This window comes from Perca flavescens, chromosome 17, assembly GCF_004354835.1.
Source record: "Perca flavescens isolate YP-PL-M2 chromosome 17, PFLA_1.0, whole genome shotgun sequence".
NCBI lineage: Eukaryota > Metazoa > Chordata > Actinopteri > Perciformes > Percidae > Perca > Perca flavescens.
The window spans coordinates 33831544-33849043 of NC_041347.1; the positions used below are offsets into that span (position 1 = coordinate 33831544).

General features: G+C 44.5%; 2 protein-coding genes across 2 annotated transcripts in view; both read left to right on the forward strand.

Annotated features, from left to right (window-relative positions):
• Positions 1-17500, forward strand: part of LOC114571635 (nuclear factor 7, brain-like) — a 430007-nt gene that overhangs the window by 207660 nt on the left and 204847 nt on the right. The gene's annotated exons all lie outside the window — the stretch shown is intronic.
• The window catches only part of cul9 (cullin 9), a 128254-nt gene that overhangs the window by 61450 nt on the left and 49304 nt on the right, over positions 1-17500 (forward strand). Inside the window, 6 exon segments of the mRNA XM_028602690.1 lie at positions 1550-1725; positions 3212-3345; positions 6887-7072; positions 9313-9342; positions 13933-14069; positions 15175-15357. Coding sequence (XP_028458491.1) covers positions 1550-1725; positions 3212-3345; positions 6887-7072; positions 9313-9342; positions 13933-14069; positions 15175-15357 — 846 coding nt within the window.

The following is a 17500-nucleotide window of genomic DNA, read 5'->3' on the forward strand; positions in this document are numbered from 1 at the left end:
GACTCTTCCCCTCTGACTCCTCCCCTCTGACTCCTCCCCTCTGACTCCTCCCCGCAAATATTTGTCACCTTTTTTGTCACCCTATGGTTGCCTATTTGTCACCTTTTTGTCGCCTTTTTGTTTCCTTTTTGTCACCTTTTGGTTGTCTATTTGTTTCCTTTTTGTCGCCTTTTTGTGGCCTTTTTTGTCATCCTATGGTCTCCCTATGGTTGCCTTTTGGTTGCCTTTTTGTCTCTCTCTTTGACTCCTCCCCTCTGTCTCTCTCTGACTCCTCCCCTGTGTCTCTCTCTCTTTGACTCCTCCCCTCTGTCTCTCTCTCTGACTCCTCCCCTCTGTCTCTCTCTTTCTCTCTCTGACTCCTCCCCTCTGTCTCTCTCTTTCTCTCTCTGACTCCTCCCCTCTGTCTCTCTCTTTCTCTCTCTGACTCCTCCCCTCTGTCTTTCTCTCTCTGACTCCTCCCCTCTGTCTCTCTCTTTCTCTCTCTGACTCCTCCCTCTGTCTCTCTCTTTTCTCTCTGACTCCTCCCCTCTGTCTCTCTTTCTCTCTCTGACTCCTCCCCTCTGTCTTTCTCTCTCTGACTCCTCCCCTCTGTCTCTCTCTTTCTCTCTCTGACTCCTCCCCTCTGTCTCTCTCTTTCTCTCTCTGACTCCTCCCCTGTGTCTCTCTCTCTTTGACTCCTCCCCTCTGTCTCTCTCTCTCTGACTCCTCCCCTCTGTCTCTCTCTTTCTCTCTCTGACTCCTCCCCTCTGTCTCTCTCTTTCTCTCTCTGACTCCTCCCCTCTGACTCCTCCCCGCAAATATTTGTCACCTTTTTTGTCACCCTATGGTTGCCTATTTGTCACCTTTTTGTCGCCTTTTTGTTTCCTTTTTGTCACCTTTTGGTTGTCTATTTGTTTCCTTTTTGTCGCCTTTTTGTGGCCTTTTTTGTCATCCTATGGTCTCCCTATGGTTGCCTTTTGGTTGCCTTTTTGTCTATCTCTCTTTGACTCCTCCCCTCTGTCTCTCTCTGACTCCTCCCCTGTGTCTCTCTCTCTTTGACTCCTCCCCTCTGTCTCTCTCTGACTCCTCCCCTCTGTCTCTCTCTTTCTCTCTCTGACTCCTCCCCTCTGTCTCTCTCTTTCTCTCTCTGACTCCTCCCCTCTGTCTTTCTCTCTCTGACTCCTCCCCTCTGTCTCTCTCTTTCTCTCTCTGACTCCTCCCCTCTGTCTCTCTCTTTCTCTCTCTGACTCCTCCCCTGTGTCTCTCTCTTTGACTCCTCCCCTCTGTCTCTCTCTCTCTGACTCCTCCCCTCTGTCTCTCTCTTTCTCTCTCTGACTCCTCCCCTCTGTCTCTCTCTCTCTGACTCCTCCCCTCTGTCTCTCTCTTTCTCTCTCTGACTCCTCCCCTCTGTCTCTCTCTTTCTCTCTCTGACTCCTCCCCTCTGTCTTTCTCTCTCTGACTCCTCCCCTCTGTCTTTCTCTCTCTGACTCCTCCCATCTGTCTCTCTCTCTGACTCCTCCCATCTGTCTCTCTCTCTCTCTGACTCCTCCCCTCTGTCTCTCTGTGACAGGGTGGTATTGACACCCGGGTCCATGGTTTCGAGGTTCTGGGCCCGAAGCCCACGTTCTGGCCCGTGTTTAAGGAGCAGCTGTGCTGCCGGACCTTCCTGTTCTACAGCACCAAGGCCCACACCTGGTGCCAGGAGGTGCTGGAGGACCGCACGCAGCTGCTGCAGCTCTTCAACAAGTAAGTCCTGCAGTAACCAGGTATCCAGCTGGTTCCTCTAGTGGGTTAGTTACATCTAATATTATATGACGAGTTCCACCAAAACCAGTTCCTTCAACAAGTACTACGCAGGTCTCAGTCCCTCCAGAAAAACGCAATTATGCCATCGCATAATTCAATGCATAATCAGCCAAAGTCTGCATATTTTTGTCGCCTTTGTTGTCGCCTTTGTTGTCGCCTTTGTTGTTGCCTTTGTTGTTGCCTTTGTTGTTGCCTTTGTTGTCGCCTTTATTGTCGCCTTTATTGTTGCCTTTTTTGCACCTTTTTTGTCGCCTTTTTGTCGCCTTTGTTGTCGCCTTTGTTGTCGCCTTTGTTGTCGCCTTTGTTGTTGCCTTTGTTGTCGCCTTTGTTGTCGCCTTTATTGTTGCCTTTTTTGCACCTTTTTTGTCGCCTTTTTGTCGTCTTTGTTGTTGCCTTTGTTGCACCTTTTTGTTGCCTTTTTGTCGCTTTTGTTGTCACCTTTTTGTTGCCTTTTTGTCGCCTTAGTTGTCACCTTTTTGTTGCCTTTGTTGTTGCCTTTGTTGCACCTTTTTGTTGCCTTTTTGTCGCTTTTGTTGTCACCTTTTTGTTGCCTTTTTGTCGCTTTTGTTGTCACCTTTTTGTTGCCTTTTTGTCGCTTTTGTTGTCACCTTTTTGCTGCCTTTGTTGTTGCCTTTGTTGCACCTTTTTGTTGCCTTTTTGTCGCTTTTGTTGTCACCTTTTTGTTGCCTTTTTGTCGCCTTAGTTGTCACCTTTTTGTCGCCTTTTTGTCTCCTTTGTTGTTGCCTTTGTTGTCACCTTTTTGTCGCCTTTGTTGTCACCTTTGCTGTCGCCTTAGTTGTCACATTTTTGACGCCTTTTGTTGTCTCCTTTTTTGTCGCCTTTTTGTCGCATTTTTGTTTCCTTTTTGTCACGCAAAATATGCAGGGCTTGCATGATTTCATAACCCCCACATTTTCTCACATATATCTTAACAGAAAGTTGAAAAATGTTGCGTTTACTTCACACAAGAGCACTCATTTTCCCCTGTTGCCATGGGAACGTTATGAAGTGACGTCATTACGCGACGTGAACATCCTCGAAAAGCGGGGTGTTGGGGGAATCACTGTTTTCCTCTTTTTCATCAAACAGCAGTTTTTGCAAGTTCCCGCAATTTCATCGCATGAAACTGCATAAATATCAAATTGCATATTCCATCGCATTTTTTTAAGAAAACGTGCCAAATAATCAAGGATTTTTGCCTCAACAATCACAAACAAAACTCCACATTTTTGTGGAAGGACTGAAATGTTCCACCAAAACCAGCTCCTTCCTGAGACTACGCCAGCACCACCCAGGACCGTTGGGATTGGTTCAGAAATGTAAACAACCCAGAGAATTTTTTCTACTATAATTAGTGTGTGTGTGTGTGTGTGTGTGTGTGTGTGTGTGTGTGTGTGTGTGTGTGTGTGTGTGTGTGTGTGTATAGACTGAACAGTGCTCTGAGACACGAGCAGATGTTTGCAGACCGTTTCCTGCCAGACGCCGAGGCAGCCGAAGCTCTGGGTCGGACCTGCTGGGAGGCTCTGATCACCCCGATCGTCCACAGCATCACACTGTCAGGTACACACACACACACAGAGAGACACACACACACACACACACAGACACACACACACACACTGTCAGATATACACACACACACACTGTCAGATACACACACAGACACACACCGAGACACACACACAGTCAGATACACACACATACACACACACACTGTCAGATACACACACACACACAGACACAGAGACACACACACACACAGAGACACACACACACACACACACACTGTCAGACAGAGACACACAGACACACACACATACACACACAGAGACACACACAAACACAGAGACACACACACACACACTGTCAGATACACACACACACACACACACATACTGTCCTATACACACACACACAGACACACACACACTCTGATAAGATGCTAATTCTTTTTGACTTCAACATTCATGTCTGCTGCCCAACTAAACCGATGGTGAATGAATTTTTAACAACACTTGACTCTTTTAACCTCACTCAATCCGTATGTGGTCCCACTCATGTCAAGGGCCACACACTGGACCTTGTCCTGTCATCAGGGATATCAATTGATACATTTGAAATCACTAATACTGCCATCTCTGATCACTTTCTGATTGAGTTTGAACTCTACGGGCATTGCCCTCCCTCTGCCCCTTCCCCCTCTCCATTAACTCAACTACAGCCTCTCATTTTTCTGACTCTTTTAGGCTTGCTCTTCCCCTTTCCGTCACTGCTGACTTATCTCCATTCACTAATATTGATGAGCTAGTCTCTATTTTTAACCTGTCCTGTACTGACACTTTGGATCAGATAGCCCCCTTAAAATTAAAACGTCTTAAGTTAAACAACTCAACCCCCTGGTTGAATAGCTCCACACAAGCTCTCCGTCAAGCCTGTAGACAGGCAGAACGAAAGTTAAAAAAAGACAAGCTTAACGTCTCATATGATATGTTTTTGCAACAGCTGAAGGCCTACCAAGCAGCTGTCAAAAAGGCAAAATCTAACTATTTTAGTGAGCTTATCAACTCTCAGGCTAACAGACCCAAAATTCTTTTTAAAACTATTGACTCCTTTTTCAATCCGGCCAATGCAGTTGACACTTCCTTAACCTGTGAGGAGTTTGCGGATTTATTTTATCTGTAAAATTGACCAGATCAGATCCAACATCATTTCTCAGGGTTGCATTTCTGTTAAAACTCATAGTCCCATCAGTATCCTCCAGCATTTTACTCCTCTGTCTTCCACTGAGTTGTCTCACTTGAGACAACTGTCTCACTTGACTTGTTTCTCACCTAAAGCCTTCATGCTGCCCCTCTGATGTCCTCCCCTCAAGACTCTTTAAAGAAGTGTTTGATGTTCTTTGTCCAGTTGTGTTGGCTATAGTATACTGCTCCCTGTACACTGGTGTTGTCCCCTCTGGTTTCAAGCATGCAGTGGTGCAACCACTGCTGAAAAAACCCAATTATGACCCAAATGACCTTAGCAATTATAGACACATCTCTAAATTATCTATTATTTCTAAAAGTTTGGAAAAAGTAGTTGCACAGAAGATTTTCTCTTTCCTTAATAGTTTTAATATATTGAATAAATTCCAATCTGGCTTCAGAGTCCTCCACAGCACGGAATCTGCCCTACTAAAAGTGTATAATGACATCTTACTTACCACTGACTCTGGATCATGTGCTTTGCTTATTCTCCTAGACCTCAGCGCTGCTTTCGACACCATTGATCATGGCATTCTTATTGACCGCCTGGAAAATGTAGTTGGATTACAGGGCTCGGTCTTAAGCTGGTTAAAATCATACCTGACAGATCGAACTTTCTCTGTAAAACTGGGTACTACATCCTCCTCTCCAGTGTGTATTACATTTGGCGTCCCCCAAGGATCAGTTCTTGGCCCCATGTTATTCTCCCTATACATGCTGCCCCTTGGTTCGATCATTGAAAAGCACAACCTAAATTACCACTGCTACGCTGACGATACACAACTGTATTTACCCATTTCCCCTGGTTGCACTTCATCAATTAATACATTTTTTAGCTGTTTGGAGGACATTAAATTCTGGATGGCAGCAAATTTTCTCCAGTTAAATGACAAGAAAACTGAGATGATTTTATTTGGATCCCCCAGCTCTACAAAAAACCTGAGCAATGCCCTTGGTCATCAAATTTACAGTGCGAGGTCAGAAACCTAGGTGTTCTCTTTGACAGCTCTCTTAATTTTGATAAACAAGTCAGCTCTGTTGTTAAAGGTAGTTTTTACCAGCTTAGAACAGTAGCTAAGCTGAAATACTTTTTATCGAAGAAGGATCTCGAGACAATTACTCATGCCTTTATAACTTCACGCCTAGATTACTGTAACTCACTATACACAGGCCTAACCCAACATAATCTGAACAGACTCCAATTAGTCCAGAATGCTGCTGCAAGACTCCTCTCTGGCACCAAACAGTATGAGCACATAACTCCTGTTTTAGCTGAGCTTCATAGGTTACCAGTGAAATTCAGAATTGATTTTAAAGTTTTACTTTTTGTTTTTAAAGCACTCCATGGTCAAGCCCCTCCGTATATTTCCGATCTCCTGTCTACTTACTCTGCCACCAGGGCACTCAGGTCCACAACCCAACAACTCCTCGTCATCCCCCGGACACGCCTAAAAACCGAAGGGGACCGAGCCTTCTCTGTAGTGGCCCCCAAACTCTGGGATTCCCTGCCACCCCATATCAAATCATGTAATACAATTGCTAGTTTTAAATCAAATCTGAAGACGCATTTTTATTCTCTTGTTTTTAACTCTCCTTGATATTTTTTATTTTTTTTTGCCTCAAATATTGTTCCTTTGTTGTTTTATTCTAGGTTACATTATTAATTCTTCTTTTTTTTTTTTTGCCTATTTATATTCAGTACCTCGCACATACAATTATGTATTTTTAAGGCATATTGTCTCTGCCTTCCCTGCTCTACCTGTAAAGCCCTTTGGGTCAACTGTTGTTTGTTTAAATGTGCTATACAAATAAAATGACTCGACTTGACACAGACACAAATACACACACACACACAGAGACACACATACATACACACACACAGAGACACACACACTGTCAGGTACACACACACAGAGACAGACATACACACACACACACAGAGACACACACTGACAGAGACACACTGTCAGGTACACACACACACAGAGACACACTGTCAGGTACACACACACAGAGACACACACACTGACACAAACACACATACATACATACAGAGACACACACACATACGGTGAACAGACACACACACTCACACACACACACAGAGACACACTGACAGGTACACGCACACAGAGACACACACACACTGAAACAAACACACACACATACATACATACATACAGAGACACACAGACACACACACACAGTGAACAGACACACACACACACTGATGCACACACACACACACACACACCGTGAGCAGAGACACACACATATTAAGATGGCTAAACCTGACATATTTCCTCACGACCTTAGCTCACTCTCTCTATCTGCTCTCCCTCTGTGTGATTACCCAGAATCCTCGGCGCCCAGCCCTCTGTCCTGGCTGCTCAGCGAGTACCTGGACAACGCTGAGTCGGCCCGCCGCTGTAAGAGCCGGGCGGCCATCTTCAACTCCAGAGTGAGGCGCCTCACGCACCTGCTGGTCCACGTGGACACGAGCCGGCCGGACGGAGAGGAGCTCAAACCCCCGGTCAAATCAAGTGAGTCTGCTGCGTACGGCTCTGACATCACAGTGACATCACCTGGAAATAGTGTTCATTTTGTCACCTATTTTTAATTTAGTTAGTATTGTGCCAAATGTCCTTAATCTAATTTGAGTCAAAAGAGAACTAGATATGTCTTAGTCTAGTCTGAGTCAAAAGAGAACTAGATATGTCTTAGTCTAGTCTGAGTCAAAAGAGAACTAGATATGTCTTAGTCTAGTTTTAGTCAAAAGAGAACTAGATATGTCTTAGTCTAGTCTTAGTCAAAAGAGAACTAGATATGTCTTAATCTAGTCTTAGTCAAAAGAGAACTAGATATGTCTTAGTCTAGTTTGAGTCAAAAGAGAACTAGATATGTCTTAGTCTAGTTTTAGTCAAAAGAGAACTAGATATGTCTTAGTCTAGTCTTAGTCAAAAGAGAACTAGATATGTCTTAGTCTAGTCTTAGTCAAAAGAGAACTAGATATGTCTTAATCTAGTCTTAGTCAAAAGAGAACTAGATATGTCTTAGTCTAGTCAAAAGAGAACTAGATATGTCTTAGTCTAGTCTTAGTCAAAAGAGAACTAGATATGTCTTAGTCTAGTTTTAGTCAAAAGAGAACTAGATATGTCTTAATCTAGTCTTAGTCAAAAGAGAACTAGATATGTCTTAGTCTAGTCTTAGTCAAAAGAGAACTAGATATGTCTTAGTCTAGTCTTAGTCAAAAGAGAACTAGATATGTCTTAGTCTAGTCTTAGTCAAAAGAGAACTAGATATGTCTTAGTCTAGTCTTAGTCAAAAGAGAACTAGATATGTCTTAGTCTAGTCTTAGTCAAAAGAGAACTAGATATGTCTTAGTCTAGTCTTAGTCAAAAGAGAACTAGATATGTCTTAGTCTAGTCTTCGTCAAAACATTTTAGAAGAACATATTTAGAACATATTTAATCTCGTCTCGTCCGACGAAATTAGCACTACCTGGAAAGAAGCCAACGATGGCCGAAATTACAAAATAACAGACTCCAGTTGTAGATAAGTATATTAATCTTTAGGGTTCAAAGTCAAAGTCTCTTTATTAGTCTCTAAACTTTAGGAGAAATTCGTTTTGGACACAGAGAAATTACGGCAAGAGTTACAATGGAGACACACATCAAACACAGGGTTAAAACAGTTAGAAACACAAATGTACATTGAACATCTCTGTAGAAATAAGTAAAAAAGTTGGTGTGTTTTTAAAATCTGGGAGCAGACAGCCCAAACAATCACCATCACTAAACCCACCAGACTCCATGTAAATAATCAGGACTTTAATCATCGTAAAACACACTTCATTCAAAGTGGACAGAAACTAAATAAAACTACCAAAAGCCGTCTTGGTTCATCTTTCCACTGTTCCAACAATCACCACTCTGGTTTGGTTGAAATAAACCCTTAATTCACTCATTTACATGTGGAGATATGCTGGCTCTATACACGCTAAAAGTCTTGATTATTTACATGGAGTCTGGTGGAGATATACTGGCTCTATACACGCTAAAAGTCCTGATTATTTACATGGAGTCTGGTGGAAATATGCTGGCTCTATACACGTTAAAAGTCCTGATTATTTACATGGAGTCTGGTGGAGATATACTGGCTCTATACACGCTAAAAGTCCTGATTATTTACATGGAGTCTGGTGGAGATATGCTGGCTCTATACACGCTAAAAGTCCTGATTATTTACATGGAGTCTGGTGGAGATATGCTGGCTCTATACACGTTAAAAGTGCTGATTATTTACATGGAGTCTGGTGGAAATATGCTGGCTCTATACACGCTAAAAGTCCTGATTATTTACATGGAGTCTGGTGGAGATATGCTGGCTCTATACACGTTAAAAGTCCTGATTATTTACATGGAGTCTGGTGGAGATATGCTGGCTATATACACGCTAAAAGTCCTGATTATTTACATGGAGTCTGGTGGAGATATGCTGGCTCTATACACGCTAAAAGTGCTGATTATTTACATGGAGTCTGGTGGAAATATGCTGGCTCTATACACGCTAAAAGTGCTGATTATTTACATGGAGTCTGGTGGAGATATGCTGGCTCTATACATGCTAAAAGTCCTGATTATTTACATGGAGTCCTGATTATTTGATTATTTATTATTATACACACAGACACACAGACATATTGAACGTTTAGAGCCAGTAATAACATGAATACAGAATAAGAGTGTTGAAAAAGTGTTTAAAGAGTGTATTTTGTTTCCAGAAGGTCTCAACGGCAGCAAAGAGCTGAAGAGTAAGTAACAGCTGAGTTCAGATTGTGTGTGTGTGTGTCAGCTCTGTTCTGGGACACGTCAAACGTCAAAATGAGGACAGGAAGTCACCACTCACCCCGGCTGTTTTCTCTTTTGATTTCACCTTTATTTTTTATCAGTGTCACACTCTGTGTGTGTGTCTGTGTGTGTCTCTGTCTATTCTTTGTGTGTGTGTGTGTGTCTCTGTCTCTTCTATGTGTGTGTGTGTGTGTCTCTGTCTGTGTGTGTGTGTCTCTGTCTGTGTGTGTGTGTCTCTGTCTGTGTGTGTCTGTGTGTGTGTGTCTGTCTGTGTGTGTGTGTGTGTGTGTGTGTGTGTGTGTCTCTGTCTCTTCTATGTGTGTGTGTGTCTCTGTCTGTGTGTGTGTGTCTCTGTCTGTGTGTGTGTGTGTGTCTCTGTCTCTTCTATGTGTGTGTGTGTCTCTGTCTGTCTGTGTGTGTGTGTCTCTGTCTGTGTGTGTGTGTGTGTGTGTGTGTGTGTCTGTCTGTGTGTCTCTGTGTGTGTCTCTATGTGTGTGTCTCTGTCTGTGTGTGTCTGTCTGTGTGTCTCATGGTGTCTCTATGTGTGTGTGTGTGTGTGTGTGTGTGTGTGTGTGTGTGTGTGTGTGTGTGTGTGTGTGTGTGTGTGTGATATTCAGTGAAAAAACAGGCATGTCATTGTCATTAAGAACAGGTTCTTATTCAAAATCATGGCCTGGCAAAAGGGAAGAGGGCTAGATAAAAAAAAAAAAAAACATTAGAAATACATACAGTTTAGAAATTACATAAAATACAATTTGAAATACTACACAAGAAACAGTAAAAACATATTTTATCTTATTTTATAACAAGATAAGTGCAGAGGTACAGTGTGTACATATGGGTGAGTAAGAGAGGGAGAAACCATTCAAATATTTAGCTGGGGAAATTATGTAGAGAAGCGACTGAATATGTCTGTGAACGAGGATGATATGATGGTTTTAAAGGATGAAATGGAAATTAGTTTGCCCAGTTTGAGAATCTTTTGCAGAGCGTTTCCAGTCGCTAGCGGCAGCAGATTGAAAACATGCAAGACCAGAGCCAGAGTTGGTTTCGGGAATGCTTAATCAGGGTTTCCTGCAGAAAATGTGTTAGTTAAAGCGCCCATATTCTGCTCATTTTCAGGTTCATAATTGTATTTTGATGTTGTACCAGAATAGGTTTACATGGTTTAATTATCAAAAAACCACCATATTTCAGTTGTACTGCACATTGCTGCAGCTCCTCTTTTTACCCTGTGTTCAGGTCTCTGTTTTAGCTACAGAGTGAGACCTCTTCTTCTTCTTCTTCTGTACTATCTTTGATTGCACTCGCACATGCTCAGTAGCTCAGATGTAGATCATGTCAGCTAGCTCCATAGACAGTAAAAGAAAGGCTGTTTCTCCGACTTCAGTCAGTTCCAAGGCAGGATCAGCTGGGAGACTTCTTCTAAACCAGGGAGCACATGGGAGGAGTTCTTTTGGAGATTATGGTGAACTAGTGTGTGTTGTAGCAGTGCTTTGCTATTGAGAACGAGCTAGCATGCTAACGGTTAGCCCCCTTGCCCCCTGGTTTCGGCTAGTGACGTAGAAAGCTGTGCAGATGTTGACCAGCTCACCAGGAGACTGAAGGCAGGACACATTCAGAAACCAGATCTCACTCAGAACACCATGGATGGATGTTTTCAAAGTACTGTATGTGTGTGGAAGCACCAGAGACACAAAATAACTCCCCAAATCCCGGAAAAAGGTGATTTTGTTTTCCTAATATGGGCACTTTAAGGTGTTAGCGTGGGGTTTGATGTCAGACCAGGGGGAGGCTTGTTTGTGCGATAGACTACGGACTCTGTACTACATTTAACAATTATTTATTAAATTTAAATAATATACACTCACCTAAAGGATTATTAGGAACACCCTACTAATACCGTGTTTGACCCCCTTTCTCCTTCAGAACTGCCTTAATTCTTTAATTTAGGCATTGATTCAACAAGGTGCTGGAAGCATTCTTTAGAAATGTTGGCCCATATGGAGAGGAGAGGGTCTTACAGTTGATGGAGATTTGGGGGATGTACGTCTAGGACACGAAGCTCCCGTTCCACCACATCCCAAAGATGTTCTATTGGGTTGAGATCTGGTGACTGTGGGCCATTTCAGTACAGTGACCTCATTGTCATGTTCAAGACACCAATCTGAAATGATGTGAGCTTTGTGACATGGTGCATCATCCTGCTGGAAGTAGCCATCAGAGGATGGGTCCATGGTGGTCATAAAGGGATGGACATGGTCAGAAACAATGCTCAGGTAGGCTGTGGCATTTAAACCATGCCCAATTGGTACTAAGGGGCCTAAAGTGTGCCAAGAAAAACTCCCCCAAACCATTACACCACCACCACCACCAGCCTGCCCAGATCGTGAGCTTAGAATTATAAGGTTCTATCTCCGTTTAGGGTATTTCTGAGATATTGAGCATCAAAGTTTTTACATCCCTGCTGGCGAAACTGTTATGTAGTTTTATCTACTATTAATAACTAACTAAATAAATATTTTTTTTTTTTACAAAAATAACACCACACAGGCATTACTAAACACCGAATGGATCAGATTATGTCAAAAACTCAATTTCGACCAAAAGTGGAGATGGAACCTTATAATTCTAAACTCCTGCAGTGGTAACACGGCATGACCGATCCATGTTCTCATTCTGACTTTACCATCTGAATGTCTCAACAGAAATCGAGACTCGTCACACCAGGCAACATACGCTGCACATACACGTTTCCGGTCTTCAATTGTCCGATTTTGGTGAGCTTGTGCAACTTGTCACCTCATGTTCCTTATTTTTAGTGGAGATGAGTGGTACCCGGGGGGGTCTTCTGCTGGTGTACCCCATCTGCCTCAAGCTTGTTCGTGTTGTGGCTTCACAAATGCTTTTTTTGTTGCGTACCTCGGGCAGTTATTAGAGTCAGAGTTGATCTTCTATCCTGACTGAAAATAGGGCTGGGCGATATGGACCAAAAGTCATATCCCGATATATTTTGGCTGAATATCGATATACGATATATATCCTGATATTTTTTTCCGCAAAGTGAGAGCAAATGTTCAGTCAAAGCCAAAATCAAATATGACATGTCACAAGTAGTTTCATAGAAACAGTTGCAAAATCAAATAAAAAATAAACCTGTTTCTTCACCTGGTTCATGATTAAATGCTCAGCTGTTCAAATAATAAAATGTAAACCTAAATACTGTATAACAGGAGTACCTTTTTTGAAATCAAAGCTCCATATTTGTGATTCGTTCCAAAGGTCAATTAAGCTTTTGATATTAATATAATCTACTTTGTTCAAAATGTAATGCCTCATGCCTGTAAGCCTAGGTTTATAGTCCCATTCTTCCACTTGATACTGCTTCCACTTAAGTAAACTAAAAGATGAACTATCGACTACAAAACAAAGAAACTAATTAATGTGTTAATACAAAGAATATTTATTATGATCGGTTCACAGATCTGAGTCCAAACGGAAACTTCACCCTTCTGAACTAAGAGTTTCTGCTTCAAGGTGAAGTTAAAAACAGACTGAAATGTCCAGGCTCATTCCTCCACTATTTATTTCTGTATGTATTTATGCGTTACGTGTCATTTTAACGGGCACTGAGCTCCAGATCCTGCAGCTGCAGACGGTCTCTGCTGCCCCGCTGTAGCTTCTCTCCGTCCGCCTGCCGCCCGGCAAACTTAGTGGAACTTTCCGCCCGATATCGACATACAGGTCGTCCTGGACTACGTGTAAGATCCTACCGATCACCACTCTGTCTTTGGCTGGTCCGATCTGGATCAGCGGGGACAGCGCAGCAGCGAGGCAAAGCTGTGTTTTTCGGGGAAGAGACGCTGCGGCGGCCACGGAGCTCTCCGCCTCCCGCTGCCGCCGGAGCTCAGGTTGCTGGTCAAGGCGGCATACATGATCATAAAACACATTGTCACCTGTTAAATGTTATTCATTGCTGTTTGTTCTTTTCATTTCCTCTATCGAACATAATTAAGCAGTACAAAAGTCCGGCATCTTTAGCGTTGATCTGAATGCTTCGGACCCCTGTTCCAAGATGGCGGCGGTTTTGACGTATGTTTAGAACCTCAAGGCGACATCTGTGTATATATCTATGGGAGCAAGGATCACATTTGAACTATATCGATATATGCGATATGGTCTAATTCCATATCTGATTTAAAAATATATTGATATATTTTTAATATCGATATATCGCCCAGCCCTAACTGAAAACCGTGTTGCGTTTCCATGGTAGCAGTAACCTCCCATCTTTTGTTTTTTGTTTTGTTTTACTTTGGAGAGCTCTTATTTGGGCTGCCGACTTCCTGTTCCCATTTTGTCGACGTGACACTGATGTGGTTTCTTTTCAGATGGAAAAGGACAGAACAGAGGCTCTGCTTTCTCTTTACGTTTGGCTGCAGTTTATCATTTTCGGTCTCATTTTTTTTTTTAAATAATTTAAAAAATTTCACGAGGACGAACTTCATTCAGAAGATCAGCGCTTTTTAATTTTTTTTAAATGTGTCTTCCAGACAGTAAAGACGGTAAAAACAAAGAGACGGCCGCAGCCTCTTCTTCCTCCTCATCCGGCCAAGCCAAGCCCAAAGTGAAGAGCAGCAGCAGCATCGCAGGCATCGCCCTCTGCTGGCAGGGAGTGGTACAGCGCCAGGTAACACCTTCACCTCTCTCTGGGTTAGAGAGACAACTACTGCTGTACAGACAGACAGGCAGGCAGGCAGGCAGACAGGCAGGCAGACAGGCAGACAGGCAGACAGACAGACAGACACACCTTCAGCTCTCTCTGGGTTAAAGAGAACTACTGCTGGACATATACACAGACAGGCACACACACAGGCAGACAGACAGACAGGCACACGCAGACAGACAGGCAGGCACACACAGGCAGGCACAGACAGGCAGACAGACAGACAGACATACACGCACACGCAGACAGACAGGCAGGCACACACAGGCAGGCACAGGCAGACAGACAGACAGACAGGCAGGCACACACAGGCAGGCACAGACAGACAGACAGACAGACAGACAGACATACACGCACACGCAGACAGGCAGGCACACACAGGCAGGCACAGACAGACAGACAGACAGACAGACAGACAGACAGACAGACAGACAGACAGACAGGCACACACACACAGACAGGCAGGCAGACACACACACACAGACAGACAGACAGGCACACACGGGCAGGCAGGCACACACAGGCAGGCAGACAGACAGACAGGCACACGCAGACAGACAGGCAGGCACACACAGGCAGACAGACAGACAGACAGACAGGCACACACAGACAGGTAGGCAGGCAGACACACACACAAACAGACAGACAGACAGGCACAGACACACAGACAGGCACACACAGACAGGCACACACAGACGGACAGACAGACAGACATACACACACCTTCAGCTCTCTCTGGGTTAAAGAGACAACTACTGCTGTACAGGCAGACAGGCACGCACACACACAGACAGACAGACAGACAGACATAGACAGATAGGCACGCACACAGTGACACAGACACACACACAGAGACACAAACACAGAGACACAAACACAGAGACACAAACACAGAGACACAAACACAGAGACACAAACACAGAGACACACACGAGAACAGTACTGTAGTAAATGTACTTAGTTACATTCCAACACTGGTCCAGATCCTTCTTGTTTGTAGAGGGTCTTTTGTTTTTTCTGGTCCTTAGATAAATGAATCCTGATGATTTTGATGAAACTTTTCTCTCAGGTGAAGAAGTTTCTGGAGTCCAGCTGCAGCCTGCCGGACTTTGTGGAGCGTTACCGGACTCTGTACCTGCGGCTGAAGAACGCCATGGAGGAACTGTTCGGACAGCAGACCGCCTTCGTCCTCGCGCTGCGACACGGCTTCTCCGCCGCGCTGCTGCACCTCTCCATCCTCAGAGCCATGCACGTAAGTCTGGTGTAGGTCTCTATCCTCAGAGCCTGGTGTAGGTCTCTATCCTCAGAACCTGGTGTAGGTCTCTATCCTCAGAACCTGGTGTAGCTCTCTATCCTCAGAACCTGGTGTAGGTCTCTATCCTCAGAACCTGGTGTAGCTCTCCATCCTCAGAACCTGGTGTAGCTCTCTATCCTCAGAACCTGGTGTAGCTCTCTATCCTCAGAACCTGGTGTAGCTCTCTATCCTCAGAACCTGGTGTAGCTCTCTATCCTCAGAACCTGGTGTAGGTCTCCATCCTCAGAACCTGGTGTAGCTCTCTATCCTCAGAACCTGGTGTAGCTCTCTATCCTCAGAACCTGGTGTAGCTCTCCATCCTCAGAACCTGGTGTAGGTCTCTATCCTCAGAACCTGGTGTAGCTCTCTATCCTCAGAACCTGGTGTAGCTCTCTATCCTCAGAACCTGGTGTAGCTCTCCATCCTCAGAACCTGGTGTAGGTCTCTATCCTCAGAACCTGGTGTAGGTCTCTATCCTCAGAACCTGGTGTAGCTCTCTATCCTCAGAACCTGGTGTAGGTCTCTATCCTCAGAACCTGGTGTAGCTCTCCATCCTCAGAACCTGGTGTAGCTCTCTATCCTCAGAACCTGGTGTAGGTCTCTATCCTCAGAACCTGGTGTAGCTCTCTATCCTCAGAACCTGGTGTAGGTCTCTATCCTCAGAACCTGGTGTAGCTCTCTATCCTCAGAACCTGGTGTAGGTCTCTATCCTCAGAACCTGGTGTAGGTCTCCATCCTCAGAACCTGGTGTAGCTCTCTATCCTCAGAACCTGGTGTAGCTCTCTATCCTCAGAACCTGGTGTAGCTCTCTATCCTCAGAACCTGGTGTAGGTCTCTATCCTCAGAACCTGGTGTAGGTCTCTATCCTCAGAACCTGGTGTAGCTCTCCATCCTCAGAACCTGGTGTAGCTCTCTATCCTCAGAACCTGGTATGGCTCTCTATCCTCAGAACCTGGTGTAGGTCTCTATCCTCAGAACCTGGTGTAGCTCTCTATCCTCAGAACCTGGTGTAGGTCTCTATCCTCAGAACTTGGTGTAGGTCTCTATCCTCAGAACCTGGTGTAGCTCTCATCCTCAGAACCTGGTGTAGCTCTCTATCCTCAGAACCTGGTGTAGGTCTCCATCCTCAGAACCTGGTGTAGCTCTCATCCTCAGAACCTGGTGTAGCTCTCTATCCTCAGAACCTGGTGTAGCTCTCTATCCTCAGAACCTGGTGTAGCTCTCTATCCTCAGAACCTGGTGTAGCTCTCTATCCTCAGAACCTGGTGTAGCTCTCTATCCTCAGAACCTGGTGTAGGTCTCTATCCTCAGAACCTGGTGTAGCTCTCCATCCTCAGAACCTGGTGTAGGTCTCTATCCTCAGAACCTGGTGTAGGTCTCTATCCTCAGAACCTGGTGTAGCTCTCTATCCTCAGAACCTGGTGTAGCTCTCTATCCTCAGAACCTGGTGTAGCTCTCTATCCTCAGAACCTGGTGTAGGTCTCTATCCTCAGAACCTGGTGTAGCTCTCATCCTCAGAACCTGGTGTAGGTCTCTATCCTCAGAACCTGGTGTAGGTCTCCATCCTCAGAACCTGGTGTAGCTCTCCATCCTCAGAACCTGGTGTAGCTCTCATCCTCAGAACCTGGTGTAGCTCTCATCCTCAGAACCTGGTGTAGGTCTCTATCCTCAGAACCTGGTGTAGGTCTCTATCCTCAGAACCTGGTGTAGCTCTCCATCCTCAGAACCTGGTGTAGCTCTCATCCTCAGAACCTGGTGTAGCTCTCTATCCTCAGAACCTGGTGTAGGTCTCATCCTCAGAACCTGGTGTAGGTCTCCATCCTCAGAACCTGGTGTAGCTCTCATCCTCAGAACCTGGTGTAGCTCTCTATCCTCAGAACCTGGTGTAGCTCTCTATCCTCAGAGCCTGGTGTAGGTCTCTATCCTCAGAACCTGGTGTAGCTCTCATCCTCAGAACCTGGTGTAGCTCTCATCCTCAGAACCTAGTGTAGCTCTCTATCCTCAGAACCTGGTGTAGCTCTCTATCCTCAGAACCTGGTGTAGCTCTCTATCCTCAGAGCCTGGTGTAGGTCTCTATCCTCAGAACCTGGTGTAGCTCTCT